The sequence below is a fragment of the Anser cygnoides genome, chromosome 15 (assembly GCF_040182565.1).
Source record: "Anser cygnoides isolate HZ-2024a breed goose chromosome 15, Taihu_goose_T2T_genome, whole genome shotgun sequence".
NCBI lineage: Eukaryota > Metazoa > Chordata > Aves > Anseriformes > Anatidae > Anser > Anser cygnoides.
In genome coordinates this window covers 17758858-17785478 of record NC_089887.1, presented here as the reverse complement: position 1 = coordinate 17785478, position 26621 = coordinate 17758858, and the positions used below count along the sequence as shown (strand labels likewise).

The 26621-nt window shown below is 37.3% G+C and overlaps 1 protein-coding gene across 1 annotated transcript in view; it reads left to right on the top strand.

Moving 5' to 3' along the window:
• LOC106041217 (uncharacterized) overlaps window positions 1-26621 on the top strand; it is a 106095-nt gene that overhangs the window by 62247 nt on the left and 17227 nt on the right. Inside the window, exons 38-60 of the mRNA XM_066977881.1 lie at window positions 545-847; window positions 1619-1848; window positions 2930-3091; window positions 3890-3964; window positions 4949-5305; window positions 5857-6213; window positions 7302-7652; window positions 9624-9755; window positions 10716-10865; window positions 11884-12000; window positions 12691-12864; window positions 13565-13772; window positions 14997-15163; window positions 16550-16662; window positions 17666-17747; window positions 18521-18658; window positions 19152-19436; window positions 21066-21275; window positions 22197-22337; window positions 23427-23540; window positions 23933-24061; window positions 24508-24669; window positions 25862-26167. Of these exons, the coding sequence (XP_066833982.1) occupies window positions 545-847; window positions 1619-1848; window positions 2930-3091; window positions 3890-3964; window positions 4949-5305; window positions 5857-6213; window positions 7302-7652; window positions 9624-9755; window positions 10716-10865; window positions 11884-12000; window positions 12691-12864; window positions 13565-13772; window positions 14997-15163; window positions 16550-16662; window positions 17666-17747; window positions 18521-18658; window positions 19152-19436; window positions 21066-21275; window positions 22197-22337; window positions 23427-23540; window positions 23933-24061; window positions 24508-24669; window positions 25862-26167 (4463 nt within the window). The remainder of the gene's footprint in view (window positions 1-544; window positions 848-1618; window positions 1849-2929; window positions 3092-3889; window positions 3965-4948; window positions 5306-5856; window positions 6214-7301; window positions 7653-9623; window positions 9756-10715; window positions 10866-11883; window positions 12001-12690; window positions 12865-13564; window positions 13773-14996; window positions 15164-16549; window positions 16663-17665; window positions 17748-18520; window positions 18659-19151; window positions 19437-21065; window positions 21276-22196; window positions 22338-23426; window positions 23541-23932; window positions 24062-24507; window positions 24670-25861; window positions 26168-26621) is intronic.

Here is a 26621-nt window from a genome sequence, read left to right as displayed (position 1 = left end):
AGTTGCATTTTTTTTTGTTTGATAGTTTTCATATTTTTGTTAATTGAAGGAAGTAGTGGGAGGCATCCTTCCTATGCAGTCCTTCTGAAACACAGAGGGAGACAGACTTGGGACCCTTACTCTTCTGAATGGTTCATGGATGCAATAGGTCACTGCAGAGTTCCAGAGGGATTGTTTAGCTTGGAGGCATACGAGTAGCCTTTGTGATAGGTCACAGTCCCTGTGTAAGTTTTCCCTCAGAGAGCACTGATAGTGTAGTCTGTGGCCTAAAGGGTCAAGGAACTTGGTGAATAAAAAGAAATGGTTGTCAGAAGTACCATTATGTAATTTGTTTTAAACACAGACACTTCTAGTAGTAGATAAACTCTCTCTCAAGAATAAACTGATTTTCTATCTGGATTCGGGTAAATTATCTATTATAATCAATGGAAATTCATTTACTTCCTCCTGGTATAAATAAATGGTTAAGATGTTGCTCGTCAAATCCTGGTTACTTCTGTCCCAAAGGGAACCTGTCTCCAGTAATCATTTCTGCTCATTACAGGTAACATCAATTTGATGATCAACAATGCACTGTATGGATTCCATCTCGGGAGCAGAAATGTGTTTGGGAATAGCACCATACGCAAGATCACTTTCACTATGTTTCAGAATGGCAGTCAGGCAATCCCAGTGGAAGCAATACTGAAAGGACAACTGGAGCTGAGTAAAGAGATGATAAGAAGTCTAGTTAGCTTTCACATGGATGAGAAGGCCCTTTTTGTAGATTTTTCCAAAGTAATGAGTCACGGACACAATAGAGTCACTGGAACTCTCACACATAATATCAGCTCTTTAAAAAACGCAGGTATGAAGAAATCTCTGACTTGATGGTGTGATGTAACAAGATGTGAAGGTGGGCTTGTCTAAATGGATGCAGATCTGTAGAAGTAGATGAGTTGCATTTGTTCACACCAGAATAAAGTTTGATTCACTCTTGATTTAGCAACGTTCTTTTTCATGTTAAGAATATACAATAATTTGTGTAAAAGAATATTTAAAAACTATTTGAACTGCTTCAGAGTAAATTATTTCTCATTTGTACATCTGTATTCCTGCATGCTGATCCATTCCTCTAAGCATATTTTTATGCCTGCTTTGGTTTGGGCCATAGTTGAAAAACTGAATGTCATTGAATAAATCACCCAGTAAACTATTTCAAGTGCTGTTTACTAAACAAAGCCAACAGTTTTCATGAACTGAAATGATTTTGAAAGGATGAATTGTCTTTGTCCCTTTGTACTGAAGAAATCAGTTTTGAAATTTTCAAACATATGATTACTGGAGTTGAACACCATACATATTGCTAGATATCCTTTATTAAAAAAAAGAAAAATCATTTACTTCTAAAGTGCATGCCACATTTTAATTTAATAATCCTTTTTTTAATATGATTTGTATATGGTAGGTAATGTCCTTTCTTATTGTAAATATCAGAAAGTGCAGCTAACTGGAGGATAGCACTTGAAAAATCTGTTTCTTTTTATGAAAAATGATAGCTCTTCCTTAATCTGTAATAAAGTTTTTCAGTACAATGACAATCCAGCAGTGTTGATTTTGTTTCCTTCCCTGTCAATAGGATTGCCCTCGGATGGCATTCTCACCATGATATATGAGCACAGAACAGGAAATCACACCATTACTGTAGTCCTACAGAGTGGCAGTGAAAGAATTTCTGCTGTGTTTGGAGCTCACAGACTGTCCACAGAACCTCCTAAATCCTATCTGTCTGTGAGATTAAAGCACAATGTCACAAAGATAAAGAAACATGGGATCCCTTTTATTGTGGAAGCTGTTGGCTATTATGAGGTAAGAAAAGTTCAGCCTATTATTTAATTTCTGGCAGAACCATTTCTAATAACTGTAGTTTATTCCTGTGCACGGTATTCCAAACACATCTGCATTTTTGAGAAGTACTAAGTTAATATGCAAAACAAAGGCACCTGGATGGTTTCTTGTCATACGGTGTACCTGTTGCCTGATGTTTTGGATCTGAATGTAGACTAAATGAGATTTTAAATTCACTTCTGATTTCAGTGTAGTGCCTTGCTACTGCAAGGAGTATTGTACAACAGGAGTATTGTACAATTTTATTTTTCCCCTATAACTGAGAAGTTATAACTTGGAAGTGAACAGGGAAGCATTAATGTATGTAGCCATCAAGTAACTGTCAACAAACCTAGCACTGCATTGCATCTTGTACTGGGATTTATCTAATTCTGATTTCATCCTTTGGATGTTGCTGAAAAGAGGAAGAGTGCTTAGCATTTCTTTCCATTTGGAAATTTCTATCCACAGGAGCATCACAGATCATGTTTCCTGGTACTATGTTGCTTGTCTACTCTTTGTCTATGTGCATTTTTGCTATAGATCTGTGAACAAGTTATAGCTCTCTTGTATCTCAGATTATCCTTCCATAAAAGAAAAAAATAAAAAAGTTCAAATATTTTTCTTGTTCTTATGTATGCTGGAAGGCTCGAGTCACTACTATACTCATATTTGTGGTGGGTTCAGCCACTGTGGTACAGTGAGCCACAGAGTTGTGCAGAGGAAGAATTTTATACCAATCCCCCTGGCCCTGCTGACCAGTAATTTCACTGGTTTCATCAGGTATGCCTTAGGACTCAAATCTTCCTGTGTACTGAATGCTCTCAGTATGTTTTAAAGCCTGAAGGCATCATTGGCACACAGCATTCAGAAGGTGTAGTATGACAGGAAAATCTCTCTTTGAATTGAAGCCATGTTCAAGAATTTGTACTAATATTTTACCAGTGCTGCTGCCCTGACACAGGCTATCATGTTTAAGCACCGTGAAACAGACTCTGCCTTTGCCAGTTGTTGCTGGGATGTTATTTGTTTCTTCCCATGATTTGGTTTCTTTTGTGCTTAGAATTTCACCACAAAGATTGCTGCAGGGCTAACAACCACCATAGAGACAGAACAGCTCAAAATTGAAATAGAGATGAAAACCACTGGCAGTGCCATGGAAATTTCTCTTTCACTTCACCATGATGTGGGAGGACTGATTAACATCGTTCCATGTGTACTACAGGTAAGCAGACATCCTGCTATGCGGTGTATTTGATCTAGCTTTCTGTTGTGTGTCAACTATTTGAATTTGCGTCGTGAGAACAATTTAGCAGGTCAGAAGAGAGGGTGAATTTTGTCAAACAAAGCCACCACAGAAAGCCTAAGAGTTGTTTGCAAACATGCGTTTTACTGCTAAGTAAAATGTGGTGGATGACAAAAGTATTAATGTCATGAAATCAGAACGGGCATATATCCAAAAGGGTGCTTGCCCAGGGCCAGTTATATGCAGCCCCTACTTTTCCACCTTGATACAGCAGGGTTTTCAGGTGGATCACTTTACTGTTTGTGGGTGTGGGGGTGCTGATGGCAGAATGAATAATAGCAGTAGTTTTCACGCAGCCAACAGCGCTTCCCAAGGAATACACTTTCTGCATTTGGAACACTGAACATCTATTTGTGACAGTGGTATTTTCCATGCTACAGATAAGAAATACCATAACCTCCTGCTAAAATCGAAAGTCAGAGTATCAAAAAATAGTTCAGTCTAGCCAGTAGTGGTTTCCTACTGTTTGAAGATATATTTCTGTCTTTATCTATACTGATAATATTTTGGCATGATAATGTAAAACTAAAGGTGTGATTTTCCCTTAGATCCACTAAACTGTTTCTTTTTTGAGATTTAAAAACTTTAATCTTAAACATATGGTTTAACATATTCATGCTCTTTATCCTGAAAGCTGCCTTTTACCTCACTTCTTTGTATTTTAGTCCTCTCTGCTTTTCTCCTTGCTCTGAATGTGCTTTGTTGATATGCCGACAGGTTACTTGCAGTGGAGAATCTAACAAACAGGTTTGTGGCCTTTGCAATGGAGAGATTGCATTTCATCATTTTGAGGTACTGGCTTCATTCATAAACTCTGCTGTCAACTACATCTTCTTGTAACTACCAGTAAGGGAATCTAAATGCTGGAAGGTGTCAGAGATGTAGAACTGTAGCTGGAAGTTTTGCACACACATTAAGATATTCTTAGTTCCCTAATATTCACAGGTTCATACAGATCAGATTACTTGTTCATTAAAAGCCGAGTAAGTCCATGGGGAGGGTTGCATTCAGTTTCATGCACTCTTGCAGAACGCACCATATATGGTTTTACTCTGTTGTTGAGCAGCCAACCTGAAATGAAAGGAACAAGCGAGCATAGGAGACACAAGCTGAGAATTTCATAGTTTACTTCTTACTCTTTCTGCTCTTTCTCACTAATAATTTGTTTGTGAAAGTCCCTATGATACTTGAACTGTTCCAAAAAGATACACTTTATAATCTGACATTTACTTAAGAATGTGTTAAAAATGTCTCCTGTGACTGATGTTATATAAGATTGTTTGTCTCTATAAAGATAGTAATCATAGTGACAGAGATTGCCATGTTTCTTCTAATGGCAAAAAAAGACAAACGCATTTCAATTCTGCCCTCGTGTAACATGGGTCCAGTCTACATAACACTAGTCATTCCTGCTGAGGTCTGGGGGAATAGAACACATTCTCACATTGCTAGAGCTGTATTTGTTTATAGTAAAAACAGAAGTAATGATAACAAAAACAGTAGTAGTTGATTTTTCTCATATTAATAATTGTTTGAACAGGCTTTTTTTTCTTTTATTTTATTTTCTTTTTTCTGTTATTGTTATTGTGGAACTCTAACTAAAGGTTTTCAGCCTTTTCTCCATTTGTTTAGGTACTTATGAATATGCAGGGTGAGTACCAGTATGTTAGCAGGCTAGTAGGGAAATAGTTCTCTTTTAGTAACATGCACATTTTTAAAAAGTATATGATCTGACAGGAAAACAAATTTGACAACATTTTTTCTGTAATTTTTCAGAATCCAGCAAGGGTTTCACTGAATGGATCGATGATTACCAGCGACTTTACTGTCATCATCTTTGGACGCATTTCCTTTAATGACATGTTTGCCTGCCTGCAACTTCATGCCACCACTAACATCCAGCCACATTTGGAAATTGACTTCCAGCATTCCTTGCCTCATCTTCAATCTCTGGGTATTTCCAAAGAGAATCAAGTGAAAGTGTCAGCTGTCAGAAGTGACAAATATAAGGGAATGCTTGATGTCATCCTCGGGCCTTGCAGTTTCAAAGCTGATGGAGAAGTGAGCCTGACAAGCAATGAAACAGAAACAGCATGGGTACTTACTTTTACAAACAAGTGTGTCAGCCTAGAGGTAAGCATCAATTGTTTTCTGTATGGTGTTATAGTCTCTCTATTTCAAACCATCAGGAGTTACAGAGAACTCTGTCCTGATGCAGGAGTATCTTTAATGACAGTTTTGGTCATTAAAGTAGTTCTGGTACAGCACTGAGTGAGAGTGTTTTCCAGAGGGAGTGTATTTAAAGTTGAGAATTTAGGGTAGTACAATGGCAGATGTTACTGCTGTTGCAATAAAATAGTTGCTTAATCATAGCTTTTTAATTAAAATAAACTTTTGTTTTGGAATCTAATGAAAAGCATGTACTTTCTGTTTAAAATTCTGGAGGCTTTCTTTGGGATTATGAACTTTTCCTTCTACAGTACTTCTTAAAAAGTTGTTTTAGCATTTTTTTTTCCATTCTGTTTATTTTGGGGGTAATTTCTGATTTCTCTGTGAAAAAAGCTGTCTTGGATGGTCCTTTCCAAAAGCATATTGGTTCAGAAAGAAGAAATGCTTTCTGATTAACTAGGAGGACAGTTTTTAAAATTTATTTGCTTTAAATAGTGTCATCTTTTCTGTTGCAGAGAGTGGGACTGCCGCATGCTGTAGCCTTTGGGGGCTCATTTCAACAGAACACCTGCAATATTGGCTTGTTGATGAACCTCCAGTGTGATGGCAAAACAGTTGATGTGCAGATGGATACTTCCTGCAAAAACAAATATGCCTTCCAAGGGATGCTCAGGCATTCAGTTCCCTGGATGAGTCAACTTGGGCTACCTTTTGAAAACTCTGTCCTGTTCTCTGCTTCCACAGACTCCACCACTGAGGGCATTTTGTTGCTGCAGGCTGGCAAATGCAAACTTAAGGCTAGAGGAGATCTCTGTATTCAGAATAAAGCTGAATGGACACTGGAAACAGAAACAGAATGTCGGCTTCTGCAGGTAGCTCTTGGAGGCTTTTAATGAGAGACTTGGGATCAAATGAAGGCCATGTAGAGATTTAGCTAAAACAACAGTGAGTGTTGGAAAACCACTCTAAAGACGTATCTGTCTTACTGCATTAGGCAAAAAGGTATCTAAGGGATCCTGTTGTTCATAGATGGTCTCTGTAAGCTGAGATTATTTCAGTGTCTTTATTGCTTGTTGTCCTGGCAGGCTGAGACTGCCCTTATAATTCTATAGCTGAACAGCAATTTTAGTTTGAACCATTTGTCAGAGAAATGCTTTCTCTGGTGTCTCTTTTTTTTATCATAGTAGAAGTTGTGAAATTTCCTTGGTTTTCACATCGATCATCTCTGACTGCATTAGAAAGAATGACTATTGTGAGATTGGGGGTTATTTCCAGATGTTCAAAGGCATTTATGTTTTGCTTTTAACTCCTCAGTTTTAGCTTTCTCAGCTGCAAAGTAGCAAGATTAAAATAAAAATGATGGGAATGTGTTTATCATTGTATTTTCATAGTCATGAAGAGGGAATGTAAACCACTTAAAATATTAAAAATAGTAGAGTTTTTGGTATCTTTGCAAATATTTCAGAAAAATGAGAGGAAACATTTCATTTGGGATGTTACATAGGTCAAACTTGAAGTTTTAGTATAAAAAAAATCTTGGAACACCAGATGCAAGAATATCTGTTAGGCCTATTATTTTGTGGGTGTTAATGTGTTCTGAAAATTTAGATTGGTCTGGTCTGAATGAAGCAGAGGATGGTCAATAAACCTTGCTACTCTGAAGAAAGAGGCATTTTGCATTTTTGTAAATGTGTAAAATTTCATATAAAGAAAGAATTTGTAAATTTTGCAGGGCAGTCCAAAAATCTTCCCTCAGATTTTATTCAGGCCAAATAGTCACCTTATCATTGGGAGTGAGAGAAGCAGGAGTGCAGGGATTGCAGGTTTTGTCTCTGATTTTGTAGCATAAGATCTCCTTCCTTGTGTGCTGAAAGGAAAAGAAAAATTAATCAAAATTGACTCATCTCAATGTGTATGTATAATCAAATGGATAATTATTTTTTTTTTTGTATCTTGGTAGGATTTTAGTATTCCAACTCAGTCACGGCTTACAGGATCTGTTCAGAAAGACAAGTGCCAAACAGAACTTCTCTGTGTCCTTGAGACAGAAGGCAAGACTGCCCATCTTGAAGTAAGAGCAGAGTGCAGACCAAAGATCACACTGGAAATTCAATTCAGGCATGATCTCCCTCAACTGAAGGATGTCCCAAGGGAAAATAAGCTGTCCATAACTTCACGAAAACAGTTAAACTATCAGATCGGCTTGGGAGTGAAATCAGGTTCTTGTGAGCTTCAAATGAATGGGGACTTCCACCCTGAAAAGAAGCTTCAGTGGAAAATGTCTGTAGAAAATAAATGCAAAACAATTCAGGTATAGGAAAGAATTTTTTGTATTACTCTTGATTTTATGCTGCTAAACCAGAATCTTTGCACCTACTAAAGTAAAAAGAAAACAGTCTAATGATTTCAGTGGTAGCAAAAAACAAAAACAAAACAAAACAAAACATTCTCTTAATGTTACATTTTACTTTTAGAGCCAATCATTCACAGTAGAATGCCTTTAAAAGGTTTAAGCCAAATTTTATAGGAATCAGTGCCTATGGTCAATGGACTTGCTTGTACTAGCTCTGGTGTATTTTTTTAAAAGGATGGCTGAGAAATCTGCTTGATTTTAATCTTGAGAGAATGAGTATTCAAAGTAGTCCTTGGTTTCACCTGTGATTGTAATTTCTCAGCAGTTTGACAACAAATCTCTATAGTAGTTTAAAAATATATCAAGTAAACTGGGAAACAAAATTAAAATATAATTTAAATGAATAATCTTAATGTCAGAAAATTTTCATTCAGCTTTACAGGAAAATGAATTTGTTAGCAAACCGATGTGTAATGTATGAAAAACATTGTGTAGGACACACAGAGCAGGAAAAAAACACAGCATTAAACAGCAGTTGCAATTTCCTGGGAGACCTTGATTGAGGAATATTTGAGGGGAATTTTGGTTGAAAACCAACAATGACATTTTGAACAAGCTGTTTTGGACTGCCCTGGTGAGGCATTTTTCTGTGTAATTCTTGAAAAGCTGGCCATACAGTTACCCCTGAGCTGAACCTTACCATTTAGAGTGCCTGACTAGCACCGCCAAGTCACGCCTTCTGCTTCATTAATGAGATTAAACCTCTAGGTGTGGTGAGAATCTCACTATAGACTGTAAACAGCAACAGTAGTAGTGTCTTTGTTGAAAAGATTTAGCTAGTAGACATATGTAATGAAAACTGGAGATCTGTGGAATGACCTCATATCGCACACTTGAAACGTCCATCCTTTGCAGTACAGTCTCATTGCTGTACAAAACAAAGGAAGCTAAGCCCCGTTCTGGGGATAATCCACCTGGCAGGCATCAGACATCCTGGGAGTCCTCATCTCAGAAGGAGTTCAAGTGCTGGTGCCTGGGAGGTGCTAAGAGAGCTGGGCAGTGAGGCAGGTTTCAAAGCTCCCTAGGTGAAGAAAGGCAGAGTGCCGTGACCTTTCTCAGCAAGTTAGTGTGGCATGCTGAGCACGTTCTGCCTTTTGATGGAGGTGTGAAAAAGTGGCACTTCTTCCCTCAGTTCTTACTCATGAGTTTGTTTTCTCAGACTAGACTGTTGTAGGAAGGTGGAGGGGGAGAAATTCTGCAGCAGGATTTCCTGAAGTAGCAGTTTTAAATGTAGCTGGATTGAGCACTGAATCTTCGGACTGAAAATTTATATTGCTGTTTGAAATCATTGCATTGTTATACTAGGCCTCTCACAGACCCCACCAGTTAGTGCTGCACAGCCAGGAAATGGAAGGGACAGAATTGCGTGGGGGGAAAGTTTTAGTGAGATGTTATCACAGAATGAGCCATGGATTCAATATGCACATCAGGGTAAAATGGAACATATAATGATGAGATTTACCTGCCCTCTCCTTAAAACAAAGCTGCTGTAATCAACCTGTGTAAACTGTACGGTTTCAATGGATTTATGGATGCTTTGTGTCCTTGGAGCAATGCAATGCATAGGAAATTAATTGACCGTTACCTCAGGTAGGAAGATCTGTCAGGTTGTCTTGTGTCCTATTTATGGTAGCTCTCTTATTGAAAATATGTCTGACATCTTCAGAAGAAAAAAGAAAAAAGTGGATGGGTATACTACCTGATGTGCTAGATTTAGAGCTAGGTGTTATTATGGCTACTTAAAAGGAATAAAAAAAAAAATCTCAGGTATATAACACCTGTGGGTAAGCATAAAAGGGGTGAATTTTGGTGTTTTGTTTAGTGTGTGTATTTTTTTTAATTATTTATTTGTTCATTTTACTTCTACAGGATCTTGGAGCACCAGTAAAAATTGATGGTTCAGGCTATGTTTTAATGGATAAAATGAACCTAGATTCACAGACATTCATCATTGTTGATGAAAGTAAATTACAAGGACTCCTTATACTAAACATCACTGATGTGAGTATCCTGCAGACTATTAGATTGCATGTGCAAAGTACTGGATGACATACTCTATTTTATTGGGAACAAATATTGTCTATTTGTTTGTGTTGGCTTTAGTAACAAATGCCAGAATAAAAATTAAATCTTCGGAAATTTGACACCTGTAATATACAGTAAAACACATAGGATAATATGATACAGGCTGTGGCACTTCCTGAATCATTTCCTTATTATGTTCTTTGCCTGCATGTATTTTTTTATATCATACTATTTGGTATTTTTTATATTGTGCATCAAATATGATACAACATGCAAAAACACAGGTGCTGATCACACCCCAGGTACACAACAGGTCCTCCCAGTATTAACACTCTTCATTCATCATGGAAATACACAGCAATGCACAAGAAGAAAAAAGGCTGTGATTTATAGAGTGATCACTGTGATTCACAGTGCAAAATAATAGGCAATGATTAATTGTAGCACTGCTGTTTGTTTCTTCAGTAAGACAACAACACAAGAAAGGCTATGAATCTCTTGCTTCCCTGTTGACAATTACAAGTTTGACTTCTCTTGTCACTAGTGCAGGAGAGAAGAGTACACACAGAGAGAAGTACATGAAGTTCCTTTTGATCATTCTCTTGCTTGCCATAACTGGTAATTCCTGGGTATTTTGTGCTGTAGAGAAACAGATTGCTAGTGGAAGTTTTTGACACGAGGGGGAGACATTTGCACTTTTTGTCTTGTAATTGAAAACTGTTTTTTATACTCTCTGTCAGGCTTAACTTTTTTTCTATTCCCTACCCGCTCCCCCATCCCCCCCCAGTGCAAATTCCTTAATTTCAGTGCAATTGGCTTTAATTAGTGTTAAGTGTAGGACAGACAAATATACTAAATTCCTGTTTTGAACTATATATGGCAGCAAGCTTTGGAATCTACACATATTTTTCTATATATGTTGTGAAATTTTAACAGGAAAGACAAGAGCTGGATGTCGTGCTAACCCATAACATTCAAGAAGCTGCTGACATTGGAATTCCTATGAGGATGTTAGTTGATGTAATATCAGAAAAAAATACTAACTTCTATAGAAGACTGACTTACTTCTGTGTGAACAACAAGCAAGTGAGTATCTTCTCCATGTTAGGAAGATGTGAAATAGAGGTTAGCGTGAGCTGATTGGTATGGTAAAAATTGCTTTTCCACTTCAAATAGCTGTGCTTGAGGCTCTCCTAGGAATACTCTTCAAGGGCTGGTTCAGTTTTAAAGGTCTTAAATGAAGCCACTGTCTTCCAACCACTCCTGTGCCATCTGTTTTAGCAATAAATTTGACTTCAGCAGTGATCCATGATTCCCATTTGCAAACTGTATGTCCTGGTTTCAGCTGGAGTTAATTTTCTTCATAGTAGCTGGTATGGTGCTGTGTTTTGGATTTTGGAAGGAAGTAATGTTGATAACACGTAGCTGGTTTAGCTGTTGCTGAGCGGTGCTAACACAGAGCCAAGGACTTCTCTGCTTCTTGTACTGCCCTGCCAGCAAGGAGGCTGGGGGTGCACAACGAGCTGGGAGGGGACCCAGCCAGGACAGGTGACCCAAACTGGCCAAGGGATGTCTCACACCGTGTGGCCTCATGCTCAGCAGTAACACGGGGGGACTTGGCCAGGGGATTGCCACTGCTTGCAGACAGGCTGGGCATTGGTTGGCTGGTGGTGAGCAATTGCATTGTGCATCACTTAATTTTTAATATATATATATATATATATATTTTTTTTTTCAGTCTTGTTAAACTGTTCTTATGTCAACTGTTCTTATGTTCTTATGTTCTTGTGCTTTTACCTTGGTCAATTCTACCCCCATCCCACTGAGGGGAAGTGACCAGACAGCTGTGTGGTGCTTAGCTGCCTGCCAACTTAAACCACAACACCATGTCAAACCTTTCTTTTCATACATCAGCACTAGGTGCCTCACACTCCCTATTGCAGTACAATGATGTGACATAAAAAATTAGACAATTCATCACCTTAAATTTTTGTAATTTTACTCTAATGTGTAATTAGTACAATAATTAGAAATAGTCAGGGCAGTGCCAGTATCAAAGATGCACCACAGTTAACTTTTGTTATATGTTATTTGTGCATAACAGATTAGAGAAGAACTGAGCCTTGTCCAGAATTTGGGTGTTGTGTCTCTGAACTACAAACTTACTCATAACATAGAGGCACTGAAGGCTTTGCAAATAGAAGACAGGATTGAGTTGCAGGTGAGTTATCAGACACTGACAGGGGAGACACGCACCTAGTCTGGAATCAGGCCATGAGATAGAAGCAGTAGCTGTGGAAGTCAAATAGCAGGGGAGTCCAGAAGCTCACTTTGTTCTCGAGGGGCTGGAAGAACAGCTTGCTGGACCCGAACTTTTAATAGGAATAAGAGCTTGGAGGCTTGTTCCCAATCTATGAACAACCCAAGCCACAGCTGAGCTTGCAGCATTCCCTACCTGAGGAGGGGCAGTGGATTTTAGCATATGCCTTGTCTGTCTGATAGATCTTCAGTGTGCCATGTATAGACTAGTCAGAGTTGAGTACTAATAACAATTTCAAGGTTTACATTCCAAATGGTATTTTCCTTCCAGTCACTGATTATCTGACATATTTTTATATCTGAGATACACAAGCCTACAGCACAACACTAAAGTTTTATTAATCACATAACTGCTTGAATAGGGTTAAGGCCTGGCCATGCTGGAGAATACTTGTTAAAATCTTAAATTTAAAAATAACAGGTAGCTTTCTTCAATATTTCTAACTAGTCTGTGTTACAAAATGATATGAGATGAATTTTTATTTACACGTCTTTGAGATGATACTACCTGAACCAAAGATGGAAACCTGACTAACAGGAACTTTGCATTTTACGAAGGTGCGTTTTCACAAATTACCATTGTTGCTTGCAGGCTATTTTGAACCTGAAAGCGATCAAGAGCTTGAGTATTAAAGTGCATTATGGTGCTCACTTGACGGTTCTTGAAGGGCGTATCCAGGAGTCTGAAACAAGTACCAATGTAACAGGGAATTTCGAGCATACTTGGCCATGGTTGATACAAGCCAGAATCCCAACATCTATACAGGTAGTTTCAATTTAAAAAAATGTAAAAAAAAAAAAAAAAAATTATTGTCCTTTATTGTAATATATAGACCATGGCTAAAATGAGAACTACAATTTTGTAAGATGAGACTTTCTGATATTTAATAATATGGATGGCTAAAATCTGGACTACTGAAATAGAAAATTTATTATTAACTAATTTCTGGACCAGGTTATTCCATTCTGATCAGTGTTACTACAATGTGTTTTACAAATATTGCACATCAACGACAGTATGGCATCAGCACATTGCATTGTGAATTGGAATATTGCTCCTGATTTTGTTAATAGGAATTTAATACTTAAAGAAATAATTATTTAAGTACTCTTTCAGGGAAGTACTGGAGTACCTACTCTCTAGTAAACATTGGCAGTATGCATGGATCAAAGATTCTTTATATAACAGGAGTCATGTTTTTCATGTTTTTGTGGGATAAAAGAGAACTAATGAGAATTTGAGATAAATAAATGAGACTTAAGTGATTCGAAACTCAGTTGAACAGATTTGCTATGGGAAAGTCATAGATGATTAATGAAAGGATAAGATTTTTTTTTCTGCTAATGGATAGATTTTTAAAATAAGTATAGAGTAAAGAGACTTTTCACTTCCATTTGCCTTCTGTTTTAAAATTAATTGACATTTAAATGGTATTTCAAAAACATATCTACATGTTATTTTTTAGGTAGATGTGTTTTTTCAAGGAATAAATGCTACTCAAGAAAGATATATGCATATTGCAGCTGGAGAAACATCAATCACATACATAATAAACTCTTATTATGTTGGTCACCAAATGGATATCTTTTGCCAGAGTGTACATAATAACGAGGTGCTACAGGCATCTGGCTACCCTAGGGCAATCAGTTTGATTCTCGGTTTACAGAAATCAGGTAGGTTCCTGCTGTTCCTTGTGGCATTCTTTTTGAATAATAGCTCTTTGAGGATGTTTCAACTATTTCTTCAACAGCTACAAACTGATTAATATTTTCTCTACTTAAAAAGGGTCCTTTTTTTTTTTTGGTATGTGAATAAAATTGTCATTCTTAAACTACATCTGTTTTTAGTTATATTTCATTTGTTTTTTTAATTCCAGGAAACATCTCACGGGGTACAACACCTGGTAAAACTGGTGATCCCCAGGATACTTAGCTGCATAAACTAAGAAACTTCATTTTCCAGATCACACAAAGAAACTGCTACAGAGCACAGAAATGTGAATTCCAGTGTAATTTTAAGCAGTTTTTGAAAATAATTATATATGGCTTTTATTTGTTGACAGAACCATCCTGAATAAGCCAGTCTGTCCTTAAAGTGTGCCCTGATGTAAATCCTAACTGCATTTTCCTCAGCTGGTGATTTCCTTTCTGATCAAGTAACTCCACTGCCCACACAGGAGAATATTTGTGGTGGTAGTGGCAGACAACTGTGTAAATAAAACCATAGAGCACCAAGAAGTAGGAATTATTGAAGCCAGCAGGCACTGGATCAATACTGTTGTTAGCTATTCTGAAAAAAAAAGCAACAGCAAAAGGCTTTTGGGACAGCCACCAATGGTGACTGTCTGTGATTCATTTTCTCCTAAAGATTTTTCAGATTTCATATCAGATTTTTCAGATTTCATATCTCTCATCTTGTTTTTATTTCAGTATGTATTTTCTCCTTTTTCAAATACTAAAAGTTGGTAGCAAAATGGAAGAAAGGTCTTAAGTTGTTCAGTTTGATTAGTGTTGTTCCTCCTGTATCTGGAACTCAGTCACTGGAGATAAAAACAGCTCAGAGCTCTTCAATAAAGGGAGTGGGTACTACGTGCCAAGTGCTACGCCTGGTTGTATAAGCTAGTCGACTCTAGTCACAAAAACACATTACTGTTGGGAACTGACTTGTGACTTAATACATGGGTTCATGGGTACATGCTCTGTTAAGACTGGATAAGTTCAAGGACATCCAACACTCCTCGAACCCACAGGCTGCAGCTTATGTTGTCACAAATGGATGACTTCTTCATGATGAGTGTCTCAATCCAAAAGCATGATGGATTAATTTGATACAGGCACTACTGAAATTCCTTGAAAATGAGCCCTTCAAAATGACACTATTTTGTTATTGTTATTTAGAAAACAAAACCAAGACTATCTGTGAAGTCCAATATGATAATAAAGATATAACCATGAATATGGATGTTGATACCGGCTTTGAGCTCTATGGTTTATTTGAATTCATGGCAGAGGTGAAGCATTCAATATCACTTCTCCATCATCTGGGACTCCCCTTCTTCCTTCAGGTAATAAACCATAGATCTTTTGTTGTACTTTGATTAGACCTGTCAGTTAAGTTGCACTAGCGTGAATCCAGAGCACCTCCGACAGACTCAGTGAAATTATTCCAGGTTTATACAAGGTGCAGATGAGAGACAACTTGGTCCAATGTATCAGAATCCTTCATTATCTTAAGTACAAATCTAATGGTCTCTTTCTAAAGAAACTCGGCAGGTACCTGAAATCACTGATTTCAGGATTTAATCATGTCAGGAAGGCACTTGTTTACTGTCACTTCCTAGCTGATTTGGGTTGCTAAAGTAGGAGCTTTAGCAGTAATAGCAGCTGTCCTTCATACACTATACATAGAGAAGTCCTGAGCTCTGTTAAGCCATCTGTAGCACAAATACCTCAAATATTTCATTGTTGCTCAAAGCACAAAGTTTAATGAACAGAAATAGATTTGTATTCCAAACTACCTGACAGGATCAACAAACGCTGTTCCTGTTCATCCATTGGGAGAGTTGTTAGTTGAAATGTCTCCTTGCCTTCTGGTGGGTAGTGTACAGAACAGCACATCCAAGTCATCCACCTGTCACCTTCTCTTCTAATAAGAGGATATGCAGCTAGAATATAAGATTAAAGGTAGACTCTTCTGAAAATAAATGTTAAACCAATATTAAACCTGCATATTAAGTGTCAGTGTTTGAAATGTATATTTAATGCCAACATTTTTATTAAAAGGTGTTAGATGTATCCCCCGCTTCTACCACCTTGATCATTAGTGAAATGTCTTTTATCTTCTAAATGTTTGAGTGAAAAAAAGAATAACAGAGATGTTAATTCGTTAAATGCCTTATTCATGTGTAAGGTACAAGTGTAATCAAGGGACTTCAGAAATTATTGTTTCCACACACTTTGGCAAACATGACGTGTTGATATTTAAGTGAGAGACAGTAATCATCTTCCCCAGGGGGAGTCTCTAGCATTTCGGGATAAAGCTGTAGATGCGCCAGCAGCTGTGGGAGAAAGAAAATACACTAGAGTAAGAGGTTTGTGGAGCTCCGCCTGTTTCATCAAAAAAAGAAGGAGAGGCAGTTTATTTACAGCAGATGAAAGACTGGAGGAGGCATAAACAAGAATCTAAGGCTTTAGATTTAAAGTAGACAAGGGTACGTTAAAAGTAAGGTTATTTGTCAACAGTGCAAATAAGTAGCTATGGAAACACAGAAATAAAGGAAGACATCTCTTTATCGTTTTGAATTAAGTCTAGAAAGCATCTGGAAGGCCTGTCGGGAAGATAAATTTTTTTGGTCAGTCAAGTGACTGTGGTCAGGTTAGGTCAAATATTGTGTGGAATCTATGGAGTGTGGTTTTTTATTTGCTTCCTTGTTGTTTTTTCTTCCCTGCAGATGACAATTAAAGAAGTCCTGACTGAAAAAGAATTTGAAGGAGCTCTGAAGCTGACCTATGAACAAAACAGAAACTTCACCTTTACCATTAATAGGAAAAATGACCAGCAAGGGTAAAAGGGTCATTCTGAGCACTGAAAAAATGTCATTAGACCACTGTAATTCCATGGAAAAAATTACTGCTTTCATTACCAAAGCACTCTGTAAGTTTATGAAGAGCTGGAGATGCCCAGCCCTGCAGTTTGGGGCATGCTTGTCTTTTTGCCTGCCCCCACAGCATCAAAGTGCAGCAGACAGTGAAATAATGCAGGAAACTCAAGCTGAGCAAGACAAGAACTTAGAAGTATACCTTAACTTGATGTTGCTCTTCAAATCTTAAGTCATTCTAGCATAATTGAACCATGTAAAATAATGGAGACCCTCAGTTTTGTAAATTGTTATCAGTAGGGCTGTATCTGCTGTGCTTTATTTCCCTATATTTTTCTTTTAAAAATTTAAAAGTTATTTCAAGAAATGAAGAATGAATAGAATATGCTGCAAAGTGTCTGATAATCGATGCCTAAACAGAAAAATTCGGTATAGCATATATATATATTAAAAAAACACAACTATAGGCTTTTGAGGACGTTTAAGAGGTGTAATATTTTGAGCTTTACAGTATTTCAGGTATTTCTAGATTAAGTTTCTAGTAAAAGACCTTTGTGCTGAAAAGTCTTGTAAGTTCTGTTAAAATGTCTAATAATGGTAAATTCTAAAGCTGGAAACCATGGCAATGCTTGCAAAGTGAGATTCCAAAATATATATATAATTTTAAAAGAGCTGATGTATTTACTATGGCAGCCAAAATAATTTTTGATCCAGCAGGCCACATTCTATCCCTCAGATACATACACAGGTTTTTCACTGACGTCAGAGATGGCACTGCTCTTTAGTTTCCTTTCCATTTGTATGAATACATCAAAAAATGTGAGCTAGGTAAACTTTCAGTGGAAGGTACTGCAATTTTTAACTCTTATAGCTGTGGTAGACTCAGAGACTACTCAGCTGAACTTGTGCTGTCAGTGAGAGTAGACTTTCTGAAATACTGTTGAACAAAAGTCCGTTTCTTCCCTTTAGTGAAGAGTTGAATATAAAAGCACTCCAGAATCTTCCCTTCTTTCTACAGTACTTCCCCAGTGCAACAGAACTATCTACTAAGGTAACTATGTGCAAGTTATCTATCACACATCACCACAAACTAGACTTACCTAGTATTTTTGGAGTCAAGCTGTATTATTTCTAGTGCTACTATCTCTGGCCTTCTTGTTGTTGAGGACGTTGATGTTTTCAAAGATGCCAGCAGTCCTGATGGAAAGGCTTTGTTCCATTTGACTCACTTCCATGCATCTGCATAAATTACGACTTCTGACAGAATCTCCCCCAGAATTTTTTTTAATTATTCTGGCTACTAAGAAAAGGGAGACTGGGCAGAAAACAGTTTTGGATATTGGCTGTTTGCAGTGCAAAAGTACACAAGAATCAAGACAGATGAATGGGGTTATTTGTCAGTCACAGAATCACAGAGGCTGGAAGGCACAGAGGTTGGAAGGCACCACTGGAGGTCAGCTGGTCCAACCTCCCTGCTCTACAGTGGCCAAGTAGAGCAAGTTGCCCAGGCAGCTTTTGAAGATCTCCAAGGAGGGAGGCTTCACAACTCTCTGGGCAACCTGTGCCAGTGAAGTCAAATGCAGAACACTATTACTCCTGAAATAACTGGTCACATACAAAGTTCTTATGCGTGTTATTCAGTATACGCTATTTTGTACCTGTCTTCTACAATGTGAACATAAGGGAAATTGACAAGTCACATCTGTCTAAGGTCTTGAGGACCATAACATAATATACTGTGACAAGAATGTGAGCACAATACTCATCTCTCTCTCTCTCTCTCTCTCTCTCTCTCTCTCTCTCTCTCTTTGGGAACTTTAAAAGGTAAATTCTGACATGAGTGAAGCAAAAGGCAAACTCTACCTCAGTATGGAAGAAAGGGATTTCAATGCTACGGCTAAGCTAACTTTCACTGGAACCAGCTACACTAATGTCATTGAAATAATACAGACAAGGTCCCAGGTTGGTACCATCAACTCAAATGGCAAAAGGCAAGCTGTGACTATCTTATTTCTAGAGCATGGCAGTCAGGATGCTGGCCGCCAAACCTTGAAGGACACATACAACTCTATTTGCTATGAGGTGCTTTGCCCTTGATTTCTTCAGTAGCATGAGCAAACAAAAATTTGAATGGCTGGATTAGCTTGCCTGGATGACAAATGATATAAATTGTTGTTTGGTTTGATATTTGTGTTCTCCTATAGACAGAGTATGTTAATACACCTAGGAAATAAGAAAAATCATATATTAAAAACTGAACTATTGCTAATTTTTTATTATACAGGTAATAAAAGGAGTGATCAGGTATTAGGGTATCATTGTGCTAGACCTTTTACAAACACATTTCTAAAGCTAGATTCTAAACAGGTAATTTTGGGTATAAACTATAAACTCCAATAGGTTTTTAACTTTTCAGAGAACTTGGGATTTAATGTTTGTCCTCTTTTATTTTTAGTTAAAAAATATTCCAGTGCAGCTTGTGTTCATGACGGTTTACCAAAAAGGCAATAGAACACGTATGCTGAGGCAAATTGCTCTGTGGGATGGCAAAGAGGTAAAGATAACAGGCATTTACACTGGACTCTTTCCAAAGTTGCATGGAGGTCATGACATTCAGGGTAGGTTTCTGAATTCTTTTGTTGATAGCAGACTATACAATAAACTAAGTTGTATAAACCTGATTCTAAAATCCATATTCAAATTGTCTCAGTCCAGGCCTTACAAGATCTTATTTGCTTCAAATTCTTGAGAAGTTTGGCTGTTAGAAACGTCCACTTCAGAGCCATATTTCTGCTTTGTGAAGCATGTGAAACTTCAATAACCTCTAGTAGTGCCAGGAAAATGTTTAGCCAGACTGAAAAGTCATCAACAAATACAAATGTCTATTGCTATTTTACAATAAATTTCAGAAGTGCTCTGAATTAAATGAAACATTTGATCTTATTTTTATATTTGCTTTTGAATATTTTAAATATTTAATGAAGAACAAAAACTTAGGAACTAGTATTGGAGACATAAACAGACATAGACACCATTTGTAAACAGAGAAGAGCGTTAAAATATTGCAGCTACTTTCTTTCTAGCGAGGGCACTAGGACACATAGCTGGGAGGTGGCCGACTGAGGTTTGCATCTGCGTTCTGCCTCATTCAGAGTAGTGATTTGAACTAGAAATCCCTGTTTAGGTGTGGGGCTCTCGCTCTCCTCTTCCTAATGGTTCCATTTTGAATATAATAGCTCCTTAATTGTGTGCCAGTGAATGCCTCATTTTTCACAAGCACAAGCAACCTTGGTGGGAGAGATGGAGAACACGTAGTGTGAGCAGCAGTACACTCTGCAGTGTACATCAGGGTCTTGGTTCTGTAGTTTTACAACTTAAGGATACAGTTGAAAAGTACTGGAAAAGAAACATATATATTTCCTTCCTAGAGAAATCAAGGTGCTGAGGAGAAGCTTTATAGGATCTGTAGACTTACAACTCGGTGAGGTTGTCATTACATGTGTACACATGGACTTGCATGGACATGCTTGAGGAACATTCAGCCTCAAATGCCCAGTTATCCAGTGGTGAGGGTTGCTCACCCTGAAGTTATTATATAAATGCAAGTCTTTCACAACTGAGAGAAGGAAAACATTTCAACATCTCAGATGTGGCATATCAGAACTGCACCAGAAGCATATCCTGCAGATAACATTTTTTCTGAAAGCTGGCCAAGTACCCTTTTGAATCTGTAGAGTTGAAGCATTTTGAATTCATTTTCGTTTATTCTTCTTTCTTCTTCTTCATGTGTTTCTTTTTCTCCTCGGATAAAATTCTAATTTTTGTTGTTTTATTGTCACATGCTTCTGAGGCTTCTGTCAGAAACTGTAGTGAATTCTGTTACCCTAGTGCACTGGATTGCTGCAGGGAGCACTGGTGCTACAGGCCACTACCTTGAGGTGCTAAATCTGTATGCTGAGGCTGTGTTAACTGAAAATAGAGAAAATAACTGCACTTACTTGTTTGAGAATTGTAAACTGTTACTTAATTGTAAACTGTTACTTAATGGTAAAGTCATCCCAGCTCCATAAAGATGACTTCCCTGGCTGTTACTGCGGGAAGTTGCTTTGGGTGTAGATATCAATCTTCTGATGATTACGGATAATTACTGATTTGCTGGTAAATAGAAGACTCTTCATTTCCCTTATTTTTTTTTTTTTTTTGTATTCTGCAGAAATCAGCACACTAAAGTCACTATGGCTGTTGGGTAGGGGTGCATGCATGTGTGTGAACCAAGACCATGTTTTCTCTGTGAACCAATTGTTGCCCCGTTCCCTTTGGGAGAGCATATCCTATACCTTCTTCTTTATCAGAAAGTAAAATGTCATGATTCATGGTGAGGAGAACTTACTTGTGTTTTCATTGTTGGTGGTGTGTTTTTTCTTTTTTTTTTTTTTTTCTTTTTTTTTCCCTTGTAGTGGAGCTTTTCCATCCTCTCTCCATTACCTTCCCGTGGCATGTGAGGGTGAAGTTGTATATGAAGCATTCAACACGCAGTCACCGGGATGACCTGACTGTCATTTGGAAGGAGAAGGACCAGGTACAGCAGTCCACAGAAGATATGTGTGTGGGGAATTACAGGAACTATGAAGTTTGTGGAATTTTTTTTATTATTATTTTTTAAGACAGTATTAAGCAAGCCAAAGAATTCAAGTAGGAGTCAAACTGTCCTTCTCAGATGTATAAAATGCTGTGACTATGGAACATGAGAAGGCCATATACTTGTTGGGAGTATTTTCAGGCCATAGTATTTTGTTTGCAGTAACCCCACAGGTTGCTGCATAACCAAAGGTAATGAAATACATATTGTAACTAACTATGCCAACTTACATATATGTCTGAAATACAGCATCTTGGCTGAGTATTACTTTTTTTTTTTTCTGAATAATAGAAAAAGAATCAGAATTCCTTTAACAGTATCCATTTACAAAGTGCTAAAATTCCAAATTTTACTTTAGAATTTGTATAGTATGCATTTTTGTGTTGCTGTTCAAATTACCAAAACTATTTAAATGCTGCCATTACTTAAATTATCACAAAAAATATTTTCAAGTAATGTATGATACCTCCCAGCGACATTACAGAATTTAGTTCCTGACTCTGCAAATATTTTTGTTTGTGCTTGAATTTGCAAGCTCTGACTAATCATTCTGAGGCAGTGGAGCCCAGTGTGCCTAAAGATGAGATCAAACTTAAGCCTCAACAAACTTAAGCATGGTTCATCATCTCCATAACATGCATAGAATAGTGTTACTTTCAGATGTGTCATGTAAAATTCAAGTAGCAAGAATGTCCTTATTTAAACATCAATTTGCCTAGCTACTTTAAAAATGACTTTATTAAGCACACAGTTCATCTCAGGAAAAGGTACAGAAATATCTTGCTGGATGTATGTTTGAGGTCAATATATGAGACGTATTTTATTTCACAAGATTCTTTTACATCTGTTTATATTGATAAGGTATCAGTGTCATCTTCTCTGAAGTTTGGAAGAGACCGTGTGAATTACAGAGCCACTGTTGCCCACCCATTCAATTACACTTTGAGGCAACTGGAGGTTCATTCCCTGTCAGAAAGAAGAGCCAGAAAGTACAACCACCAGGTGAGATAATGTGTAAGGGCTACAAAATACAAAGCTGAAATACTATATTGACTGTTAGTGTCTTTTCATCTCAAAGAATTGCAGAACCAGATATCATCTTGAAAAACTGAAAAAGCACTAAGTGCTATCATCTACTTGTGTTCAAAACACGAGTGTTATTTCCATTTGTAAGCATAACTGTTGCTAGCTGACAGTATCTGTCTTGCCTTAGCATTGACCCACTTTGGATGGTAAGAAGCCAGAAACACACGAGAGCCAACCTAGCAATGAAATAAGGCAAATTTTGATGAACAAACTCCCATTCTTACAAATAAATAAATAAGCTAGAAAATAAGCCAGAAACCCTTTGATAAAGTTTTTTGTTTGTTTGTTGTTTTTTATGATAACCTAAATTTTAGTACCATGTAGGAAATTGCAACACAAGTGTGAAAATGTGTGAGACCAGAAAGGCTTTAAACTAAGATTGTTATGTATGCTTGCAAAGCATAAAGGGGGCAAAAAGATGAAGAACTCCTCAAATCATCCTTCAGGTTCAAAGATGATGGAATACTTTTTTACCTGAACATTGTATGCATAATGCAGTACCTGTACGGCATGGGCCTGGACACTTCAGTTGCTGAGGCTGAAGACTTTCTGCTCAATAACAAGCTGCACAAACTGTGTAATGTTCTGTTTGTTCTGTTTGTTGTGAAATATTTTGGTTGTCATAGTCGTGCCATTGAGAGCTCTCAGTAAGTCAATATGTCTCAAATGTCATGTTCAGTGTGATAAATTCTCTTGTAATGTCATTACTCCACTGTTACCATTAATTGCTATGCATGATAGACCAAATGCAGCTTCCCGAGAAGATAACAGAAAAGCTTCTATTGCTTCAGTTGTAAAAACGCAGTTTCTCTGTGCATTTTTCTAAGGCCTTCAGCTTCCAGACCACATGCATTTCAATGGAGTCTTAACACTTTTCTCTAGCAGTTTTAATTGTGTTGCTTTTTTTCTCCACTGGATGGAGATCATTCTGCTGCATTGCCATGAAGGCTCTTCTGCTAGTTCTAGTCCTGCTTCACTAGGCAAATCCTTGTCTTCTGGTTTCAGCTGCAGCTAACGTGGAATGGTGGGCAGCCTACTGACATCCAACTGACCCTGGAGGATAAATCAAGGCCAAACATCACTGCCTGGGATGGGTGTGTATCAGGCTCTTCAGGACAGGTATGAATCTTTGAGTCAAAGAAGGGCAGGGTGTAACTGATACCGTTTTTCTGTCTCAGAATGATTTTTTTCTCCACCTGTTATTATATGAAAACCTTTTAACATTTTTTTTTTCCTGCTGCTGCCTCAGAGGAAGAAAAATAAAAGCTCTGAAGAATTCTGTTGCATGTTGCCAGATATTTTTGTATTTGGGATGCAGTTTTTTCCCAGGACAGGATATTCAACCTCTTAGAGACTAGAAGAGTATTTTATAGATATGGACTGTTCAGGGCTTCTCACAGGGATGTATTTTGCCCACAAAGCATAGTCCTCTAGAAAGGCTGATAATACTGAACACATTTTTTTTTTAAATTACTAATATGTCTTTTTTTTTTTTTTTTTTCCTCTTCCAGCTTCAGGGAGTATTAATTATAGAACACCTTCATGCATGTGGGTTTCTAGAGCAAACATCAACATCATTTAAGGAATACCTAGATCTGAACTGGGATGACAAAAAGTTCAAACACAATTTAACTTATGAGGTAAAAGAAGGCTGGTGTATCTGCTAACTTACCATATTTTTCATGGAAGTTGTTCTTAAAAGATGGAAATTTCTTTAGTTTTTGTATGTAATTTTGAATGGCTTTTAATAAAGCTTATGTAAAACACCATGTTTTATGAAATACCACTATTTCATTTTACCTTTTACATCTTTCTCTCCATAGGAAGAAAAATAAATGTAGCATAAGTAAGAAAAATTGAGTTCTTATAAGCCATACACCTCACTTGTACCCTAAATTTGCAAAACTGTTGAGTTAATTCAGTAGGATGGGGCCTAACAACTGTGCTGTTAAACCAAAACATTGCCAGTTGGAAATGTTATGTAAAAACACTGAATCTGAAGTTGAGAGCTGAGGCAAAAGGGTCACTGAGGAATGTCTAAAGTTCTGTTGTCATATTTTAACTTCGCTTTCTCGGTTAATTGCAGAGAAATCGATTCCTATATCCTGATAAATTTCAGTTAGAAGCTGTTATGGAAAACATTTTCCTGACCTCATGCACCAAACAAAATATTCTGGGTAAAATAGAAACAAACTATTCATCTTGCCTGGACTATTACATGAGCTTTGAGTTCTGCGACATTCCAAATGTAAGTCTCACATAAACATATTGAACCTACTTCACTTTAAACTTAATTTCTGGTTTGGAGACTGAATTTTCCTCAGCTGCAATTTTTCACAAGAATTGCCTTACTTATGTAATTTAACAAACCATAAATAAACAATGCATTTTGATGGACTGCAGAGAAAGGTTATGTTTGCCACTGTAGTGTTACTTCTTCTTAGTGTTACTTCTTGGGGGGTTGGACCCGATGATCTTTCGAGGTCCCTTCCAACCCCTACAATTCTGTGATTCTGTGATTCTTTTTCTGTAGGCCTTATTATGGTTGTAAGCATTCACCTGTCCTCTATGTTCTTTCTTTTCTATTCCTCTCTCAAAGATCTTTTAAAAAATTTCATGTTTCTGCAGAATACTAAAACAGGCTCATGTGTGATCAAAAATGAAGCTAGGCCTTACCCTGTAGTCAAAAGTTTACTTTTTATTTTATTTTATGCCTGCTCTGCTGGTAGTGATGGACTTTTGAACCTTATAGTTGTCATTTATTTTTATGTTACTCAGACAAATTGAAAACCCTTCCATGACCTTCCTTAGGTGCAAATTTTGACACCAAATTGCCCATAGATAGTCACAACAATAAAAATCTTTGAACTTGCAAGAAATGTGGTCTTTCTTTCCAGTTCCCAGTGGCTAAAACACATCTCAGTTTCCTCATTTACTGTCAGAGCATGTCACACCCTTTTGGGAATGAGAAACAGCTGCCAAATTCTGATGCCAGTGAAAAACTTTTTCCAAGATCAAGATGTGTTACTGCTTGTTTATTATGGGGAAAATGTATATATGTGTCACTTTAAAATCAGGTGCCTCTTTATTTTTTGGATCCTTTCAAAAGGGATCCTACATAGGGTAGCTGAGAAGCAAAAAGGCAAACATAAATTTGTTTTTAATATGGTTTTAATGGAATTTAGTTACAGTACAGCTGTTCATTGTCTGAGATTGTAATCAGTGAATATGCATTATTGTACCACAAAAACTGAAGATGTAATGAAGTAAGCACTGTGAGGAGGAGGCTGTGTTGATTTCTGAAATTACAAGTTTTATTCATCACTACATTGTGTAATTTCATGGGAATGCCAACACCCATGTACAGCCTCTTATTACTCTATGAAGAGCCCATTTCTTTGACAGAATTAAGCTTTAACACCTTCTTTGATTATACTTAGGTAATCGTTTTCTCTGGAAAACACCAGCTCAACAAAGGAGACATCATTTTGCAATCAGAGAGCAGATTCCATTTTTCTGATCATGGGAGACATGAGGGATTGATTGGAGTATCCTTAAAAAATCAGACCACAGCTGATGTGAAAAACTATTCTCTGGAAATTGAAGTGAGTTTTTATCTTATTTTATTGGTAGTGGATTTGTGGGGGTTTTATTTCCTAAAGACCTACTGCCATCTATCTTCCAAAGTGCTCAGGTGCAGCCAGTGGCTTGTAAAACATCAGGAAAGTACAGGCAATATAAAGTATTCTTGATTTCTTCAGTTCTGTTTTTAAAGGAGCAGTTATGCAATGTACAAGCAGTATGATCAAGACAGAAAGGAAGACAACAACATTAGTTATCTGCAAAGCTCAGTGACAAATGTAGTAAGTGTATATCAGCTGGAGTATATAATTTTTTCAGAAGCTGTATGTTGTTATAGCTCACCTTCTTCAGCATGATTGGGCTGTTTGGTAAGGCAGGTAAAATCACCATAGCAAAAATAAAAAAAAAAAAAAAGAAATGAACTGTAAGATTCAAAGCATCATTTGCCAGAAAAAAAAAAGAATTGGCCTTCTTAAAAAAAGGCACAGAACAGCTAATACAATGCTCATCTTAAGGCAAATCTCTTCCTCTTTCTCTCCTCTGTTCTGCCTTTACTCTTAATTCTCTGTGATATGAATAACATAAACAAGGTGATGGTAGCAAAAGAGTGGGACAGAA